This window comes from Monodelphis domestica, chromosome 2 (genome assembly GCF_027887165.1).
Source record: "Monodelphis domestica isolate mMonDom1 chromosome 2, mMonDom1.pri, whole genome shotgun sequence".
Lineage (NCBI taxonomy): Eukaryota > Metazoa > Chordata > Mammalia > Didelphimorphia > Didelphidae > Monodelphis > Monodelphis domestica.
In genome coordinates this window covers 504,356,137-504,372,673 of record NC_077228.1, presented here as the reverse complement: position 1 = coordinate 504,372,673, position 16,537 = coordinate 504,356,137, and the positions used below count along the sequence as shown (strand labels likewise).

Genomic DNA, 16,537 nt, shown 5'->3' with positions numbered 1-16,537 from the left:
CAGTTCAAAGAGGCAGTCGGGCCCGCTAGCGGCCGCGCGCACCGGCCAACCAACCCCTCCTCTCCTTCTCCTCCTCCGGCTCCCCCCACCCGGAGGGCCCTCGGGTCCGCGTGACAGGCGCCGAGGCCGCGGCGGGCCAACGGGCGCGGGCGGGCGGGCGGCGCGCGCGCCCGGCGGCCAATCGGCGCTGCGGGCGGAGGGGGGCGGTGCGAGGCCGGGTTCGGGCTCGGGTGCGCGGGCCTCCGGAGCGGAGCGGGGCTCGCCGGAGCGGGCGCTTATTTTTCTTCCTTCCTTCCCTCCCTCCCCCCGTCGTCCTCCCTCTTTCCTTCCCTCCTGTCCTCCCTTTCCCTTCCCTCTCCTCCTCTTCCTCCCCTCCTTTCCCTCCGGCCCCTGCGCGCGGGCGGTCGCTGGGGCCGGTGCTTCCCCGTCCCCGTCTCCACGGCCCGCCCTCCCGACGGGGAGCTGGCGGCGGGGGGCTCGCGGCGGCGGCGGCGGGAGCAGCCTCCTCGGCCATGGCGCCTCAGAAGCACGGCGGCGGCGGCGGTGGGGGAGGGGGCGGTTCGGGGCCCAGCGCGGGCTCGGCCGGCTCCGGCGGCGGCGGGGGCCACAGCCATGGCCACGGCTTCGGGGCTTCGGCGGCCGTGGCGGCCACGGCCTCGGGCGGCAAGGCTGGCGGCGGCGGCGGCTGCGGGGGCGGCTACTCGGCCTCTTCGGCCTCCTCTGCGGCCGTGGCGGCGGCAGCGGGGGCCGCGGTGCTGCCCGTGAAGAAGCCGAAAATGGAGCAGGTTCAGGCTGACCACGAGCTCTTCCTCCAGGCCTTTGAGAGTGAGTGTTTGTGGGGGCGGGGGGCCGGAGCTGGGACCCTGCACTCCGTAAGCATCCCCTGCCGTCCCTTGAGTCCAAAGGACCTCTTCACCCGTATACTAAGGGCCCCCCCCTCCACTAAGGGACCTTCTCTAGATTCAGGGACTATCCTTTCCTCCTTAATGGATTCCCCTCCCGTGCCCGTCGCCCCCGGGACCCCCCCTGGCCAATAAGAAACCCCTCTCGTGTCCAAGGGACCTCCTGCTCCCCTAGACTGAGACCCTCTTCCCCGCACACAAGGGACCTCTCCCGTTGGTCCCAAAGAGTGCTCCCCCCCATAAGAGACCTCTTCCTCTTACGTTAAGGATCCATTCTCTAAATCCGGAGACCTCTCCTTCCCTCAGGCTAAGAACTATCCCCTTGAGAGCCCTCTATTCCGTACACTGAGGAAACTTGCCTTCCCTCCACTGAGGACCCTTCCCCTCTAAAGTAAGGTAGTTCTCCCTCACCCCATCCCGGTCAGAGACGTCTTCCCCTCCCCCTACACTAAGGGACTCCTTCCCTCTAAAACAAGGAACCTTCCCCCGTCACAAATTAAGAGGACACCCCCCCCCCCCGAGTGAAGAGAACCCCTCCCGCAGCGGAGCCAACTTGAGGTGAAGATGGGGCCCTGGGGATGTGCACCCTCCAGGCACCCCCCCCCCCAACCTTAAGTGCTGTATTGGGGCAGGTTGCTCACCCTCCACGAGGGAGCAGATTTCCTCTCTTAGGGGAGGATCTGATCCATTTTACCAGTTGATTTGAGAGGCAATTCGAATTACTCGTGTCGGAGAAACCCAGAAATTTCAACTACAGGTTTCGGGGCATAAAAGTGACTTAATTGTAAATTGAAAGGAAAAAAACCCCAAGAAGGAGTTTTGTCGGGGTTGGTTTTTTTGCTACTTGGGTGGCGCGGCGGCAGTAGTACTAATGTTGCTGCTGCAGATTTCTTGGCATCCTTTAACATGTTAGCCTTCAAATCCTTTTTAAAGTACTCTTCAGTTTTATAGCTACTCAAACTTGTAAGTGTGGAAGTGAATTTTCTACAAGTTAGCGATTTCAGGAATCTGCCTAAATAACTGCCCTTTGGGTTAATGCAATCTAAAAAGATTTTGACCATTGATGTTTTTAGGGTTGTTTATTTTCTCCGTGGAAATTTTTTTTTTTTGCAAATACTTAACATCGGAATTATGAATATTCTGAATTATCCTTAACAGGTGTTATGCTCTAGTTTTTACTCACCCCATTGCATATCCTAGAGTTTGACATAGCTTCTAATTATGTAGAAATATGTAGATAATTTACATCCCTTTCTACAGATGACTTAAGTTTTATGCATTATTTAGATTTAAGGGTGTTGGCTGTCTTTGGAAAGAAATTGTTTTGTTTAACATTGGATCCCCACTCCTCATGTGGTCAGGAAATTTGAATTAGGACTCATTTCCAAAATCCCAGTTTTTATTGAAATGAAACTTTAGCCTTGACAAGAACAATACTCACCTTTCAATTAGCTTTCCAAACCAGGTGAGCTTTGGTTATTGGAAATAATGAGTTTTTACAGCACAGTGACAAATAGATGTGTTGATAAGTACACATACCTATTTGTACCTTTTTCTAATGATCCTTTCTACCTTTTTGCTTAATTTGAAATGTTATTACAGTAAGAAAAACTTTAAAATTAAAAGTAATTTTCACATTTTTCTTATCACTGAAAACTAAGTAGTTCCAGAGAGTTTACAGTTGAATTCTGAGATAATCTCTAGTATGTAATCTCATGTTAATTACTACAAGTAGATCTAGTAAGGTCCCTAATTTATGTCTGGTTTATGTGAAATTCAAGTATGTAATGAATATACTTTGCCCCGTTTTGAAGTTGAAGGATGGAAGATAGAACTTTTTATTTCTATTTTAGCAGTTACATGTACACTGATGTAATTATCTTAAGGGACTTGTAGAAAGTAAACACTATGATTTGACAGAAAAAAACTGGAGCAGAACAGTATAGCAATAAGAGAATTTAAAAGACTAGTATATCAACAGGATCAGGTGTTTTGCTCATTTTTCTTTATACAGGTTTCTTAGAATACCTGAAATAATTAGAAATTTCCGTGTCACAATATTGTGAAAGGCTGACAGGTGGGACCTAAAGGCTTATTTGGTTAATGTTAACTTTGCTAAAAACTGTAAAATCCACTAATACTTAGACTGAGAATCAGATAGACCACATTTTTTTTTAAAAACAAAGGCAGTCAAGTCTTTACTACTTTTAACCAAAGGTATATAGTTAGAAAACAGTCCTTTAATGCTTGTTACAGTAATAAATTGAAGGCAAGTCTAATTTTTTAATATAGTGTAATTTGGTTTTTGACATACAGTAGAGTTTTAGCTATGTTGTGATATAGTGTTAAGTAAGTCTTAATAACATTTGGATTTTCTTCTGTTATGCAGAACCAACACAGATCTATAGATTTCTTCGTACTCGAAATCTCATAGCGGTAAGTGTTTGACAATATTAATCAATATGTTTACTTAGTGCCTAATCTATATTTAATTTTAACAATTTTTTAAACTTTTTTATAGCCAATATTTTTGCACAGAACTCTTACTTACATGTCTCACCGAAACTCCAGAACAAACATCAAAAGGTACATTTTATAACTTATTTAAAATTAATCTAAACATTGTTTAAACTTAAAAACAATTTAAATGTGAAAACAAGTGGGAGGGCATTGACTGGTTTAGTGGGTCATGCAATATTTTCAGGTAGTATCTTCTATTTTTGTAAAAGTATGGTAGCAAATTTATCTTCCCATTAGAGAAGTATACTGGTAGGAAAAAGAATAAAATTGGTTTTGCTTCATTTTGACCTGGGCAAAAGTTAAGTTCAAACTTTATAATGACAATTTACAGTATTTAATGAATGGTCCTGGGCATGTGAACACATCAAGTTATCAACTGCCTATTCTAATAATTGGTACAGAAAGACTTAAGTCAATTTTTAAGAGTATGAACTTAAAGGGTAGAACAGCTATCATTTCATGTCTTGTATATACTAAATTTATTATAGTCTTATTATATTATATTATATTCTATATATTAATATATATTATAATCTAATATATTATATATATTATATTATATTATAGTCTTATTATAGTTATTCTCAAATATGCTTAAAAACAGAAAATAAGGCAGTTTCTTTTCCTAAGTGATTGGGTTAGGTTTCTGTTGTCTTCAGAATCATGGAATGTAGGGATTAAATAAAACATTTGAAATAGAGAACTAGTGTTAAATATTCAATTTTGGAATTTGTGCCTTTTAAAAAATTTTAGTATTTCTAATAAAAACTAATTTTAGTGAATATTTTAGCTTGAAAGGTGTTTTAGAACTTTCAGTAATGGGAATTGGCTCTTTTATTTTTTAAAGCAAGATCTAGTCAGACTTTAAAAATATGCCTTAAACTTGGTGATTTGCTGAGGGGGAAAGGTGTGTCTTATATTACTTGACAAGTTTTCTTGTATTTAATAGTTGATGTTACCAAGTTCCTACCTGGGAATACTGGCAGATATGTCTCTGGTCTTCTCTGGTCTTGTTACTTTCTTACTCAGAATCATTCAATAACTGCCATTGCCTGCCTAGTAAAACATAAGCTCCTTAGTCTGTCATTGAAAGTACTTGATGATATAGTACAACCTTGCCTTTCCAGCCTTATTCTCATACATCTTCCACAAATTTCATACTTTAGCCAGACTATTTCTTGCATTCCTTCCATATTTGACCTGTCTTTTCCTGCCTTTGTGCCTTGACTGTTCCCAGTGCCCTCACCCTTTCTTAACTTTGGCCATTGATTTCCTACCTGTCTTTTAAAGCCTCACACAGATGCTGTCTGTCTCCCTTTGGAAGCTTTTGCTTTCTCTGGTCAATAAATTCTTTACAGTTGAACCGTAAAGAGCAGTAAGATAGAAGGAAGCAATAATGGAAGCAACCTTGAAAGCCATCTAGTGCCTCTCCCCTATTTTATATTGAGAAAATTGAGACCTAAGAAGATTGGGCCCATAGTTTTTCAGTTTTCTAATTACTTTTGTTTTGACTCTAAGCTCATTGAGGCCAGAAACCATAAATTTTATATCTTATCCCAAGGTACACAGAAATCTACTTCTAATCTAGTGGTAATGAAAGATCATTCTAAGTACCAAAAGTAAGTGACTTTATGTGATTAACTCCTACCTAATTTGGTCTGTTACAATTCATTAAGACCTAACTAAAATATTTAGGATAAAACCAAGAAAGGGGAAGATGGATATGCTTTAAGAAATGATCCACAAAACAAATTAAATTCTGAATTAGCTCATCTATCCCTCAATTACAATAGTTTTTTCTGTCATATGCTACTTGATCTTCAGTATTATTTGTATATGTTTTACCACTATGGAAGTAGTTTAAAATGTTTGGTACCACAATCATGGCGATTTTGGTTTTAATGAACTTAATTCTTGTCTTCACTTTTGCTGTTAAGTTGAAGGAGTTGATTTTGTAAGTTTGGAAGTATTTATTTGCCTTTTATTACTTGAGAATGAAAAATTAGAATTAATTTTCTCACAAAAATGAATGTGAATCACCTTAGGGATGTTTCTATATACACAAGCTGTAATTTTAGGGCAATGAGACAAATTTTTCAATAAATATATCCTGACTTGTAGATCTCCTTGAATGTTGTCCTCTTCAGCCAGGATAGTTACTGAAATATCTTTTTGGAATTGCTCTTGGAGCCAACCCTAAAAGCATCATTTATTCCTTTATTCATTTATTTGTTCAGGGGCCCTTGTCTTCAGGGTTGATACTAAGTATTGGTTTGGTAAGGGCCAGGCAATTAGGGTTTAGTGGCTTGCCCAGGGTCACAAAGCTAGGAAGTGTTTTGAGTATAGATTTGAACTTAAGGCTTCCTGACTCCAGGTCTGGTAGTCTATCCACTGTGCCACATAGCTGCCCTTAGTGATTTTGAAATACATGTGTAGCTTTCTAAAGGTTCTTGAAGGAAAAATTCAACAAGTATTATTTGGTTGTATGAATACTAACAATTTGTGAAAGGTTTCCTTTATAACCAATCATGAAGATATTAAAGTTGTATTCAAAAGCTGACTCTTAATGAGCATTGTTCATGCACCAGACTAATGGGTATATTTCTAATATTTCACATGATTGAATCCTTAAATTAGAGTGGGTTAAATTTTTTGTTGAACTTATAATTTCTTCTGTTGTGAAAAAAAGCTGCAGCTGCTGGCATATTGAAAGGATCTTTTGGAAACTCAAAATTTTTAAGTCCTGACTTTCCTTCCATCTGAATAAGTTTGGACCAGGGTTCCATGGAAAAAGGATTGATTAAAGTCAGGAAGGACTTTCAAATGAGCTTCTTTCCTGGCCATCTGGCTAAACAGTTGTGTAGCTACTTGTTCCTTTAGCTTGTAATTGGACCCAATATTATGTTAATACTTTTACTATTTCCCTTGTTTGATTGACATCCCCCCCAAGCCCCCAAAGCTGAAAAAAATCCTATATTAAATGGTGCAGTGGGTCTCAAACACTCTATGTGCTGACCTACTAACACAATGCAGAAGTTCTTTCTCTGTTCCTTGTCTATTCAACCTATGTCTCTCTCTAGTCCTTAACCATTACCCATTGCTTTCCCAGTCTTTAGCCTCCCACCACAGGTGATTAAAACCCATGTAAGAACTTTTGTAGGGGCTGGACCACTCTTACATGTTGGAAACTTGGTCTTAAAAGCTAGGAAGACGTGGTTTAAGTACTAATTTAGACATAAAACAAGGGTCCATGGGCAAGTGCTTTAGACCCCTTCTATACTCAAGGATAAACAAAGCTGCATATGGACTTTAAAAACTACAAGTTAACTTTACTGTGTTTTGTTTATTTGGTTAAACATCTCCCATTTACATTCCCAGCTGGTTCCTGCCTGAATTTTGTAGGCCAGACCATTTTAGGCAATGCCATGAGAATATTAGTTATAGACATGTCCTTCCTTGGTAGAGGAAATTTCCTCATCCTGGAGTTCTCTATGTTTACAGTGAAATTTTAAAAGCAGAGTGCTTTTTTTTAAGAGTACTTTAATAAGCAGAGTATTTTTTCTTAGCAATTTAACATTAGAAAGTATGTAAATGTGAATGAACAAAACACTAAAATGAGTATTTTCTTTGTCCCTTTCTAAGTCCATCTGAACTGCCACCATTGACCTTTTTTTTTTTCTTTTAAATTTATTTTCAAACACTTATTTTCTGGACTGGTAACAACTCTTAAGGCAGAAGGGACAAGGGCTAGACAAATGAGGTTAATGTGACTTGCCCAGGGTCACACAGCTAGGAAGTATCTGAGATCAGATTTAAGCCCATGTCTTCTGACTCCAGGCCTGATGCTCTCTCTATTGTGCCACCTAGGCAGCGGGCGCCCCCCCCAACCCTTACCTTCAACCTTAGAAACAATACTATGCATTGGTTCCAATTCAGAAGAGTAGTAAGGGCTAGGCAATGGGGGTTAAATGACTTGCCCCCCTGGTCACATAGCTAGGAAGTAACCTCCTTCCTCTCTAGACCAGGCTCTATCCACTGTGGTACCCAGCTACCCTCTCACCTCACCTTTTTAAATAGCTCTAGTGGTTTTGATGTTTGCTTTGCTTGACTTCATATAAGTTTGGGTTTTTTAGCAAGATTACATTATTTCATATCAGATTGTCACTTAGCCAATTATTCCTCAGCTATTTCACCAGGTTTACTCTGAACCGTTTATGCATTCTCTTAAGAAGTTCCTGAAAGTTAGATATAAAATCATTTTACAAGTTTCTGACTTTTAAAAAGACCTTTAAAAGACTAGAAACACATTTATAGTATAGGGATGAGAGGTACTTGATTTTTCTTAGGGGAATTCTTTATACTAGTTCTATTTACATGATTGTTAAATTTCTATGTTTTCCATGCTGCCCTATGATAGCGATTCATGGCATTGAAAAGGGGGATAGATTTTGGAGTTCCCAATTTATCCCTTTGTTGCTAGACAGGATTTCATATTAACCATTTTAGAGAGGTGGCATTTGTCCTTGATGCTCTCTTATGAAGTTTCTGTAGAAACTTGAAAATAAACAAATAATTATTAGATCCTTACTATTTTGTTCAATGCATTGAGGTTATAATACAAAGAAAAGACAATAGTCTTTATGTCATGGGAGATTATAGTCTAGTAAGGCAAATAAACCTGGAAACAGTGATTAATGTAGCATATGAAATGGGGAAAAGAAAATACTCTATTAGCGGACAACATGAGAGATGCTTTCTCCTCTTGGGAAATGGAAGTCTTGTCCTTAAAATGTAGTTAGGTATGGGATAAGTAGAGCTCTTGGGAGAGAATTCCAGGTAGAGGGAGAATCATCTGGAGATGCTGCAAAGAATAAAGCTAGGGCATTTGTGGACCAGCATGTAGCCTGCGGTAGAGGTTATAGGAAGTCCATTTGGGGTCTGATGAGGTGGGATTTATCAGATTGAGGGCAACCTTCATTTGGTCTATATGACAGGAATGGGAAGATTTTTTTAACTGGGGGATAGAAACATCAGTGATATGACAAAAAGGCAGGCCAGAAGTTGCCTTGTAGACTACTTTTAATGAGGGGGCAGCCAGGTGGCTCAGTGGATTGAGAGCCAAGCCCAGAGATAGGAGATCCAGGGTTCCAATGTGGCCTCTGATACTTCCTAGCTGTGTGACCCTGGGCAGGTCACTTGACTCTCATTGCCTACCCCTTACCAATCTTTTGCCTTAGAAACAATACACAGTATTGATTCTAAGGCAGAAAGTAAGGGTTTTAATAATGGTTGGTTGTAGATATGGTATCTCCCATGAGGCTATAGATTTCTTTGACAGTATATTTTTTAAAATTGCTGTTTCCTTCACAAAATACATGCAACAGAGGGAAGCAGCCAAAACATCCACTTTCATATTTAAATGGGGACATCAATGTGACTGACCCATTATGACCCCTAGGGTACACAAGCATCTTAATGTGTGTTGCCACTATTGTAGTCTTAAGCTTTAGTTGGTATTCCAAGAGAGTGCTTTTGATACCTGATTGAAGGCACTATTTAAATCATGTGAAAAATGGATACTTTAAGAAAACTCATACATAGGTTGCAACAGAATCCACTTTAAAAAAATGGAGTTGCTTTGCTGGATTTTGAGAAGCCCCTGTGGTAGTTTAAAAAAAAGTTATAAAAATCAGAATTCATTCCCACCATGACCCTATATTTACAAATGTTATAAAAAATCTTCCAGTTTACTATCCTGTATATAAAATGACCAAACAGTTAAAAAAAAGACAATATCTGACCAGCCTTCCCTAGCAGCCCTTGAATCTGTCAGATGTAGTTTTTTGATTTCATGTATAAACATTTCAGTAGGAAGTTCTCTAATGAGACTGAAAGATTCTTGCTATATTTCCCCTTTTTGACCAACTGATTGTTGCCAACTATTACATAGTATGCTGTATTTGACATTGGATTTGTATTAAAATTAGATTTTAATAAGATTTTTTAGGTTATTAAATACACAATAGTCTTATGTCTCTGAAAGTAAAATTGGTCAAGTCTTAGTCTTGTAGTTAATGCTGACTTTGATTTCCAAGAAACTATTAAGAAATGTACACTATGTAGACTATTTATGAAAATATATGTTAGTAATCCCTTATGTGTCATTAAACTAAGTGTTATTTACATTAATAATTAATAATAACATTAAGATGTTATTTCTGATGAATGACTTTTTGGAGTCTTTATATTTGGTGTCCCCCTAAGAATAGGTGTTTATGCTTTATTTGCTTTGAGATCTTGTGCTTAAGTAACAGTGCTTTGTTTTAATACTTTTATTTTATAAAAGATTTTTCTTTTCCATGAAATGATTTACCAGTCAATTTTAAACTTCTATAACTTGACCAACTTTTATTTGACTTAAAACTTAGTTTCTAGTTTCCCCTGTTATTTAAGAAAAAAAGATAAGAACTTAACAGGCTTGGTATATCAAATGTGGACCAGATCTTTTCTTTAGTATGCTTTTTACAAAATCTGCTTAAAACACTTAAGCAGAAATTGAAAGGTTTCAGATGGTCAACAAGTATTAGTGATTATCTCCATATGTTTGCTTTACTATTAAATAAATTCTTCTGAAAGTTGTTATGCTTGACCAACCTCATTTGATTAATCTAGTTAAAGTATTAGATGAGCCTAAACCAAAAATTCCCATTTTTTTTATAGTGCCATGTATTCAGTTTTGTTTTTCTCCATAGAGAAGCAATTAACTTATCTTTTTTTTTTTTACAGGAAAACATTTAAAGTTGATGACATGCTATCGAAAGTAGAGAAAATGAGAGGAGATCAAGAATCTCATAGGTAAGGTAAATTATAAGCATGTATGAGTGAGAGAAGGGGAGAAGTGGTAACAATGATGAAATCCTATAAAAGAATTTCATCTAGTACAGGGATCTCTTCTGTGACATCCCTGACCAATGAGTATCCAGTTCTATTTGAACCACTTTGGTATTCATATCTCTAAAGCTCATTAGTTCCTGAGGTGGTCTACTCCACTGCCATTAGGCAGCTCTTGTCTCTGATTTGAGCTCTTTCTATTAAACTTCCTTTAATTTGAACCCAGACCTAGCCCAAGAGAAAGTAGAGATATGCCCTCTTCCTCAAGAAAGTAAAGACTGATTATATAGGCTATCCTTCAAGTTCATCTTTTTTTAAGCAAAACATTTAGTTCCATCATTACTGACAGCAGTAAGCCCCTTGTGAGTAAGGGCGGTTTAATTTTTTTGTGTTCATATAGTAGGAGGGTTTTGTTCATTTTGGTTTTGTTATCAGTTCTCTGACAGAAGAGTGGCAAGGACTAGGCAAAGTGACTTGCCCAGGGTCACAGAGACAGGATGTGTCTAGCCAGATTTTGACCCATGTCTTCCCCAATCTAGGCCTGGCACTTTACTGTGCCCCCAAAGTTGTGTAGGGTTTTGTGTGTGTGTTTTTTTTGGGGGGGGGGTTGTTTTTTAAGGGCAGACAAGATTAAGTGAATTACCTGAGGGTCACACAGTAGGTATCTGACCCTGGATTTGCATTCTGGTCTTCCTAATAGGCTTGGTGCTATATCCAATGTGCCATTTAACTGCTAGGAGTGCTTTCAATTGATTCTTTTCTGTACCTCCTTAGAATTGTGGCTGATCATTCCATTTGAAGTGGGATATAGACATTTGAATATTCATAATATTGTTTCTGCTCCTCTGAATATGTAGATTGACTAGGTCAAAATATAGGGCCACATTAAAAGATATCAAGAAAACATTTTTAGAAATAGGGTACCTAGAAAAAAATTGGAACTTGGGCCTTATTTACTTATTGATTACTTAAATACCAAGTAGAGTAAAAATAGTTTTACCTATTAAGAAGCAAATTTTGAGGGAATCTTAGGAACCTAGTCTAGCTTCCTTATTTTTGCAGACAAGGAAACTAAAGTCTCCTAAAATGTCAAAGGGCTGGCTCAAGGTCAATACAGGTAATACCAGCAGAGCCAGTAATTCTCAAGCTTTTTGGTAAAACATACTTTTTTTTGAAGACCCTGAATAGATTATGTACTAACTTTTGAGAATATGTAGCCAATAAAAAATTTTAAGTTTCTAAATAATTCAGTTAACGTTCTTTGACAATTTTGTTAAATCGATAGTTTATTTAAACTTTAAAATTGAGTTTTGGAATGAAATGGTTTTCATGACTCAAATATTTTTAAACTAATATTTACTGCTCCCAACAAAAAAAGTACACCTGGGATGTTTCCATGGAGAACCCATCTCTAATTTATGAACAGATGTCTCAAAAGTTTTTTTAAGCCGTTTGGAATTTGGAAACCATTTTTATATAGAAACAATGTTATCAATAGTTAATGGTATCCTAGGATAAGCGTACAAAAGCTCATCTAATTCTTATAACTGAACCATATTAATCCTATAGGGCAGCTTAGATAGGTGGCTCAGTGGATAGATAAGCAGGCCTAGAGTCAGGAAGACCTGGGTTCAAATGTGGCCTCAGACACTCACTAGCTGTGTGACCCCGAGTGCAAGGCACTTAACCCCAGTTGTCTAGACCTTACTGCTCTTCAGCCATAGAACTGATACTTAGTATCTGATACTAAGACAGAAGGTAAGGGTTAAAAAAAGGAATATAAATCCTAATCAGCACTGATAACATTGTTTCTGTGTGAAAGTTCTTTGGAGTTTCAGGGAAAGCATTTTATTGTTTGATAATTGTGCAGGCAATGGGAGTGGATCCTTAGCTGAGATTATGTTCATATATGTAAGAGAAATTTTATCAATTAGATAGTCTTAAATTGACTCATTTGTAATAGACTTGTATATGCTACTAAGCTACAATTTGTCATTTTCAGATGCTATATATTGCTTACATTTAAAAACTTGATATTAGTAATAAATTCCATCTAGTTCTTAAAATTTCTATTTTACTTATTAGATTTTTATAATGAATTTTCAGTGCATCACATACAATATCTTTTCACAACCATGTCACACTTTGGATCTGTGGATGCCTAAATGTATTTAATCAAATAATTTCCTACGTGCTTAATCAAGGGGTTAATCTTTGAAACACTACATATTTGTCTGGTGTAATGTATTTATAATAAAAAACATGATCTTAAGTATTTGAAATACTCTGGAAACTTGAATACCACAAATAATGCAAATTGGTTTGAAACCAAAATCATCCAAAAGGCTTAAAAAAATGGATTATCTATTATCTATTAACAAATGGATATTTTATACTAATGTATTGGCTAGGGATGGGCACCAGACCTGTGATTACATTGATATAAGGAACTCTTAGATCATGAAAATGTGGAAACTTTCAATATAGGTCAGCTTTCCCCCTTCCCCCCTTTTTATTTTCCTCCCTCCAATTACAGGAGTAAAGAGTGCCTGAAGGGTGCAGTTGGATGGCTCAGTGGATTGAGAGTCAGGCCCAGAGATGGGAGGTTTTGGGTTCAAGTTTGATTTCAGACACTTCCTAGCTGTGTGACCATGGGCAGGTCACTTAACCCCCGTTGCCTAGCCCTTACCACTCTTCTGCCTTAGAACCAATATCCAGTATTGATTCTAAGATGAAGGGTATGGTTTTTTAAAAAAGAGATGGGAGGTCCTGGGTTCAAATTTGACCTCATACTTTCTAGCTGTGTGACCCTGGATAAGTCATTTTGACCCTCATTTAGCCTTTATCACTTTTCTGCCTTGGAACCAATAAACAGTATTGATTCTAAGATGAAAGATATGGTTTTTTAAAAAAGTGCCTGAGCTCTGAGAGATCACACAGCCAAATCTCATGTTTAGAGGTGGACCTGGAGCCCAGTGTTTTCTCACTGCCAGCTTTTTGTGATTATGCCACATTTCTTCTTATTCTATAATTAAAATAAGTTCAAACCATAAATTTCACACAAGAATGGGAGACAGGAAAAAGTAATGTGACATCCCATTCAATAATTTAGTTCAGAAACCCTTAAGTGCCTTCAGAATCCAACATGTGGGCTGTTTCAGGGGAACTTAAATTTAAGTAAAAGCTTTTCTTCCCCACTTAGAACTAGTCTAGTAGAGGACTAGAGCATACATACAAAATAGCATTTTTCTTGAGTAGCCCTCTCATTTTAAGTTCTCAAAGAAGAAACTTACTCAACTAATAAAGGCTAGCACCTGGTACAACAGAGGTTACAACCAACTCTGGAGCACACAGCTACTATGTTTCAGTGGTAGAACTTGAATACTTGTTGACTTCAGGCCACTCAGAAATAATTGCAATACAAAATAATATATGCACATGTTATGTAGTTATTCAGTTTGTTTATTTAGCTAAGTGTCTGAATTTTGTTTTCAGTTGACAAATATTTCTCCATTGCTCCTTCCATTGGGAAAGAAATCTCTTGTAACAAATATTCATAAAGCCAATTTCTGCATTGACCATTTCTTATTCTGCCCCTTGAATGGCTCATGTCTCTGGCATCAGTCTTCGGGAATTGATGTTGGTCATTGAGCACATATATAGAAAGTGTCAGCTTTTTATTAAATACTGCTCACGATGTAGAAAACTTTAGCATAGTTGCCACCTGTAAAGAACTGGATTTGGGGGTGCAGAGAAGTATGGTCTCGGCCAATAGTCAGCTGGGAGAAAGAAGCTACAGAAAGAGACACATAATAAATAGCCTTTTACCCTCACTGGCTCTTAGCTACCATAATCATGAAATTGGATGTCTTTGTCTAGCATGTTCAGCCTCCAGGCTTTAAAACCCCTTCTCCAAGAGCCCTTTCTAGCCTCTGTTGCATTCCCCTCCCACTTTTCTCCCAGCATTTTCCCTTTAAGATTTGCATGCCTTTTGCACCGTGTAGATCTTGGGTGTTGAAAATTATTTGCTTGTTCTTTCCCCCCTTAGAATGTGTTCTTGAAAGCAAATTCTGGGTATTTGCCTCTTTATATCCTTAAGTTTAGCAGCAGAGAGCCTGGCTGTATATAGTAAATATCACAAGTGCTTAATAAAGGCTTGATGATTGACTGGATTGCTAAATTGAGTTGTATGTAAAGGATTGGTGATAGTGCCATGAAAACAGTAATAACCCAGAACTGGGGTGATAAATGAGCCAGGACTTGACTGAAATTTAGAGAAGCCTTGGGAGAGGGGGGGAAAACATTCTCTAGGAGGCCCAGTGAGCAAATGTGGAAAGATTGGAGAACAGATGGTATATGTTGGCAGGTCTTGTAAGGGTCTTGAGTGGGAGCTACTGGGAAGATTTTGCCACTTAGGAAGATTAGCAATGTGTCAAGCCAATTTAGTAGAGACTCTTTCCCTTCTAGTAGTGTTGTGTTTCAGAAAAACATGATGATAATTTTTTCTCAGGATGCTAGAAATTAAACAGTAAATTACTTGTGATGGACATTTAAGTGATTCCTCATCATGCAGAAATTCACTGGATGTTTCTCCTGCCTTTCATCTGTATATTGGAATTGATTACTGTTTATAAAAAACCAGGGAAATTATCTGGTGTTTTTTAATAGCCTGTCCAGTTGTCTGTTCTTTTTCACCCCACCCCAACCCCTCTAGTGCCTTTCACATTGATAGGCATGCAATGTGTTTATTGAATGAATTATTGGATTTTTCTTTAAAGGTAAAGCAACTGACCAATATTTGTAAGATAGTTTTCTAGCCTAGGTGAGGTGAGCTCAACAACATAATTCATTTGTCTAATGGCTGGAGTATGTAATAGAGTGAAGTTTTAAAATGTGATTCTAATCAGGTAAAATGTTGGATCATTCAAGGTAGTAGTTATCTAAGGGCCTTGATGTTTAAAAGCTAAAGTCCTTCAAGGTATATTTATACCTACTACAGATAAGTCAAATGGCTTATCTTAACTACTTGGTATGTTGTGTTTGACCTCATGCTTTGGAATTAGGAAACAGTAACTTCTGAAACTTTGGTAAAATTACAGTTACGATTTTGAGGCCTAGTTTAGGCAAAGGTTATGCAAGAATTCTTGCCCCCTACTCACTTTACCGTAATTAGATGCAGTTTGGATTAAATCAACACATCAAAATTAGCAGTATAAAATGAGACATTTTTGCATTTATATAAAATTGTCCTATTTTTTCAAGAGGAAATAGAATGATAGCTAATATAATTTCTAAGCTTCAGTTTCCTCATCTGCAAAATGACAGGGTTGGGCTAAATGGCTGACATTGGACCCTTAAAACTTAAAAGTGTATATAATCTTATTTTTCTCATCTCACTTTAGTTTAATGGCCATATATATGCCTGTGTTTTATTCAAAATGTTATAAAACATTTTAGGGTCTCATTGTTGCCCAGAAATCCTTTTATCTATCAGCATTGTAGTCCTTGTTGCATTTCCAAAAGCAGGAATTTCAACCTTTCATTCTCTTTAAGACCCTTCCCCATTCAGCTCTGTACAAATAGCCCTACTTCACCAAGATTGAGGTCATCTAGGGTGAGCTCACTCTCACCACCTACCTTTACCTCAGAAGACCTGCCTTCAAACCCAGTTTCTCAGTCCTTCCCTTTCCTCAAAGGAAAGTTAGTCTCTCTAAGGCCAACCCTTCTACCTGTGCTCTGTTCCTTCTAGGATCTTACATCTTTAATCTCTCACAGCAGCATTCCTTTTCTGCTGATGCCTCCTCTTTTTGCAAAAATGAACAGTTTAACACTCTCATGGAAAATTTTATTTTAAAGTGTCTCTCGCCTTTCTTTCATGACCAACTTCTTGAATGAATAGCCTTTTACCTTCATTTTCTCAACATCTACCCCTTTACTTAATCCCTTGCAACAACCTGAAACCAAATGCTTAGTGTGACCACCTAATCAGCTGATTCTGAGGTCTTATTCTTAGCTCTTCAAGAGTTAACTCTGAGATTATAGAAGATATCTTATGTGATTGAAATTTTGCTCAGTATTTCATCTGTCTTCTGTAATTTTCTTTCCTAGTTTAAAACCTTTAAAACGATCATCTAAATGCTTTCTTCTTTTCATTGTCCTTTTAAATGAGAATTAAAATGTACATATTGAAAACAAAATTGTTCCCAGTGAATTGACTCTGAAGC

General features: G+C 38.2%; 1 protein-coding gene across 1 annotated transcript in view; it reads left to right on the top strand.

Annotated features, from left to right (window-relative positions):
- The first annotated feature begins 509 nt into the window (after positions 1-509).
- Positions 510-16,537, top strand: part of SUZ12 (SUZ12 polycomb repressive complex 2 subunit) — a 39,380-nt gene continuing 23,352 nt past the window's right edge. Inside the window, exons 1-4 of the mRNA XM_007485570.3 lie at positions 510-825; positions 3,292-3,338; positions 3,424-3,488; positions 10,209-10,277. Of these exons, the coding sequence (XP_007485632.2) occupies positions 513-825; positions 3,292-3,338; positions 3,424-3,488; positions 10,209-10,277 (494 nt within the window). The 5' untranslated portion in view covers positions 510-512. The remainder of the gene's footprint in view (positions 826-3,291; positions 3,339-3,423; positions 3,489-10,208; positions 10,278-16,537) is intronic.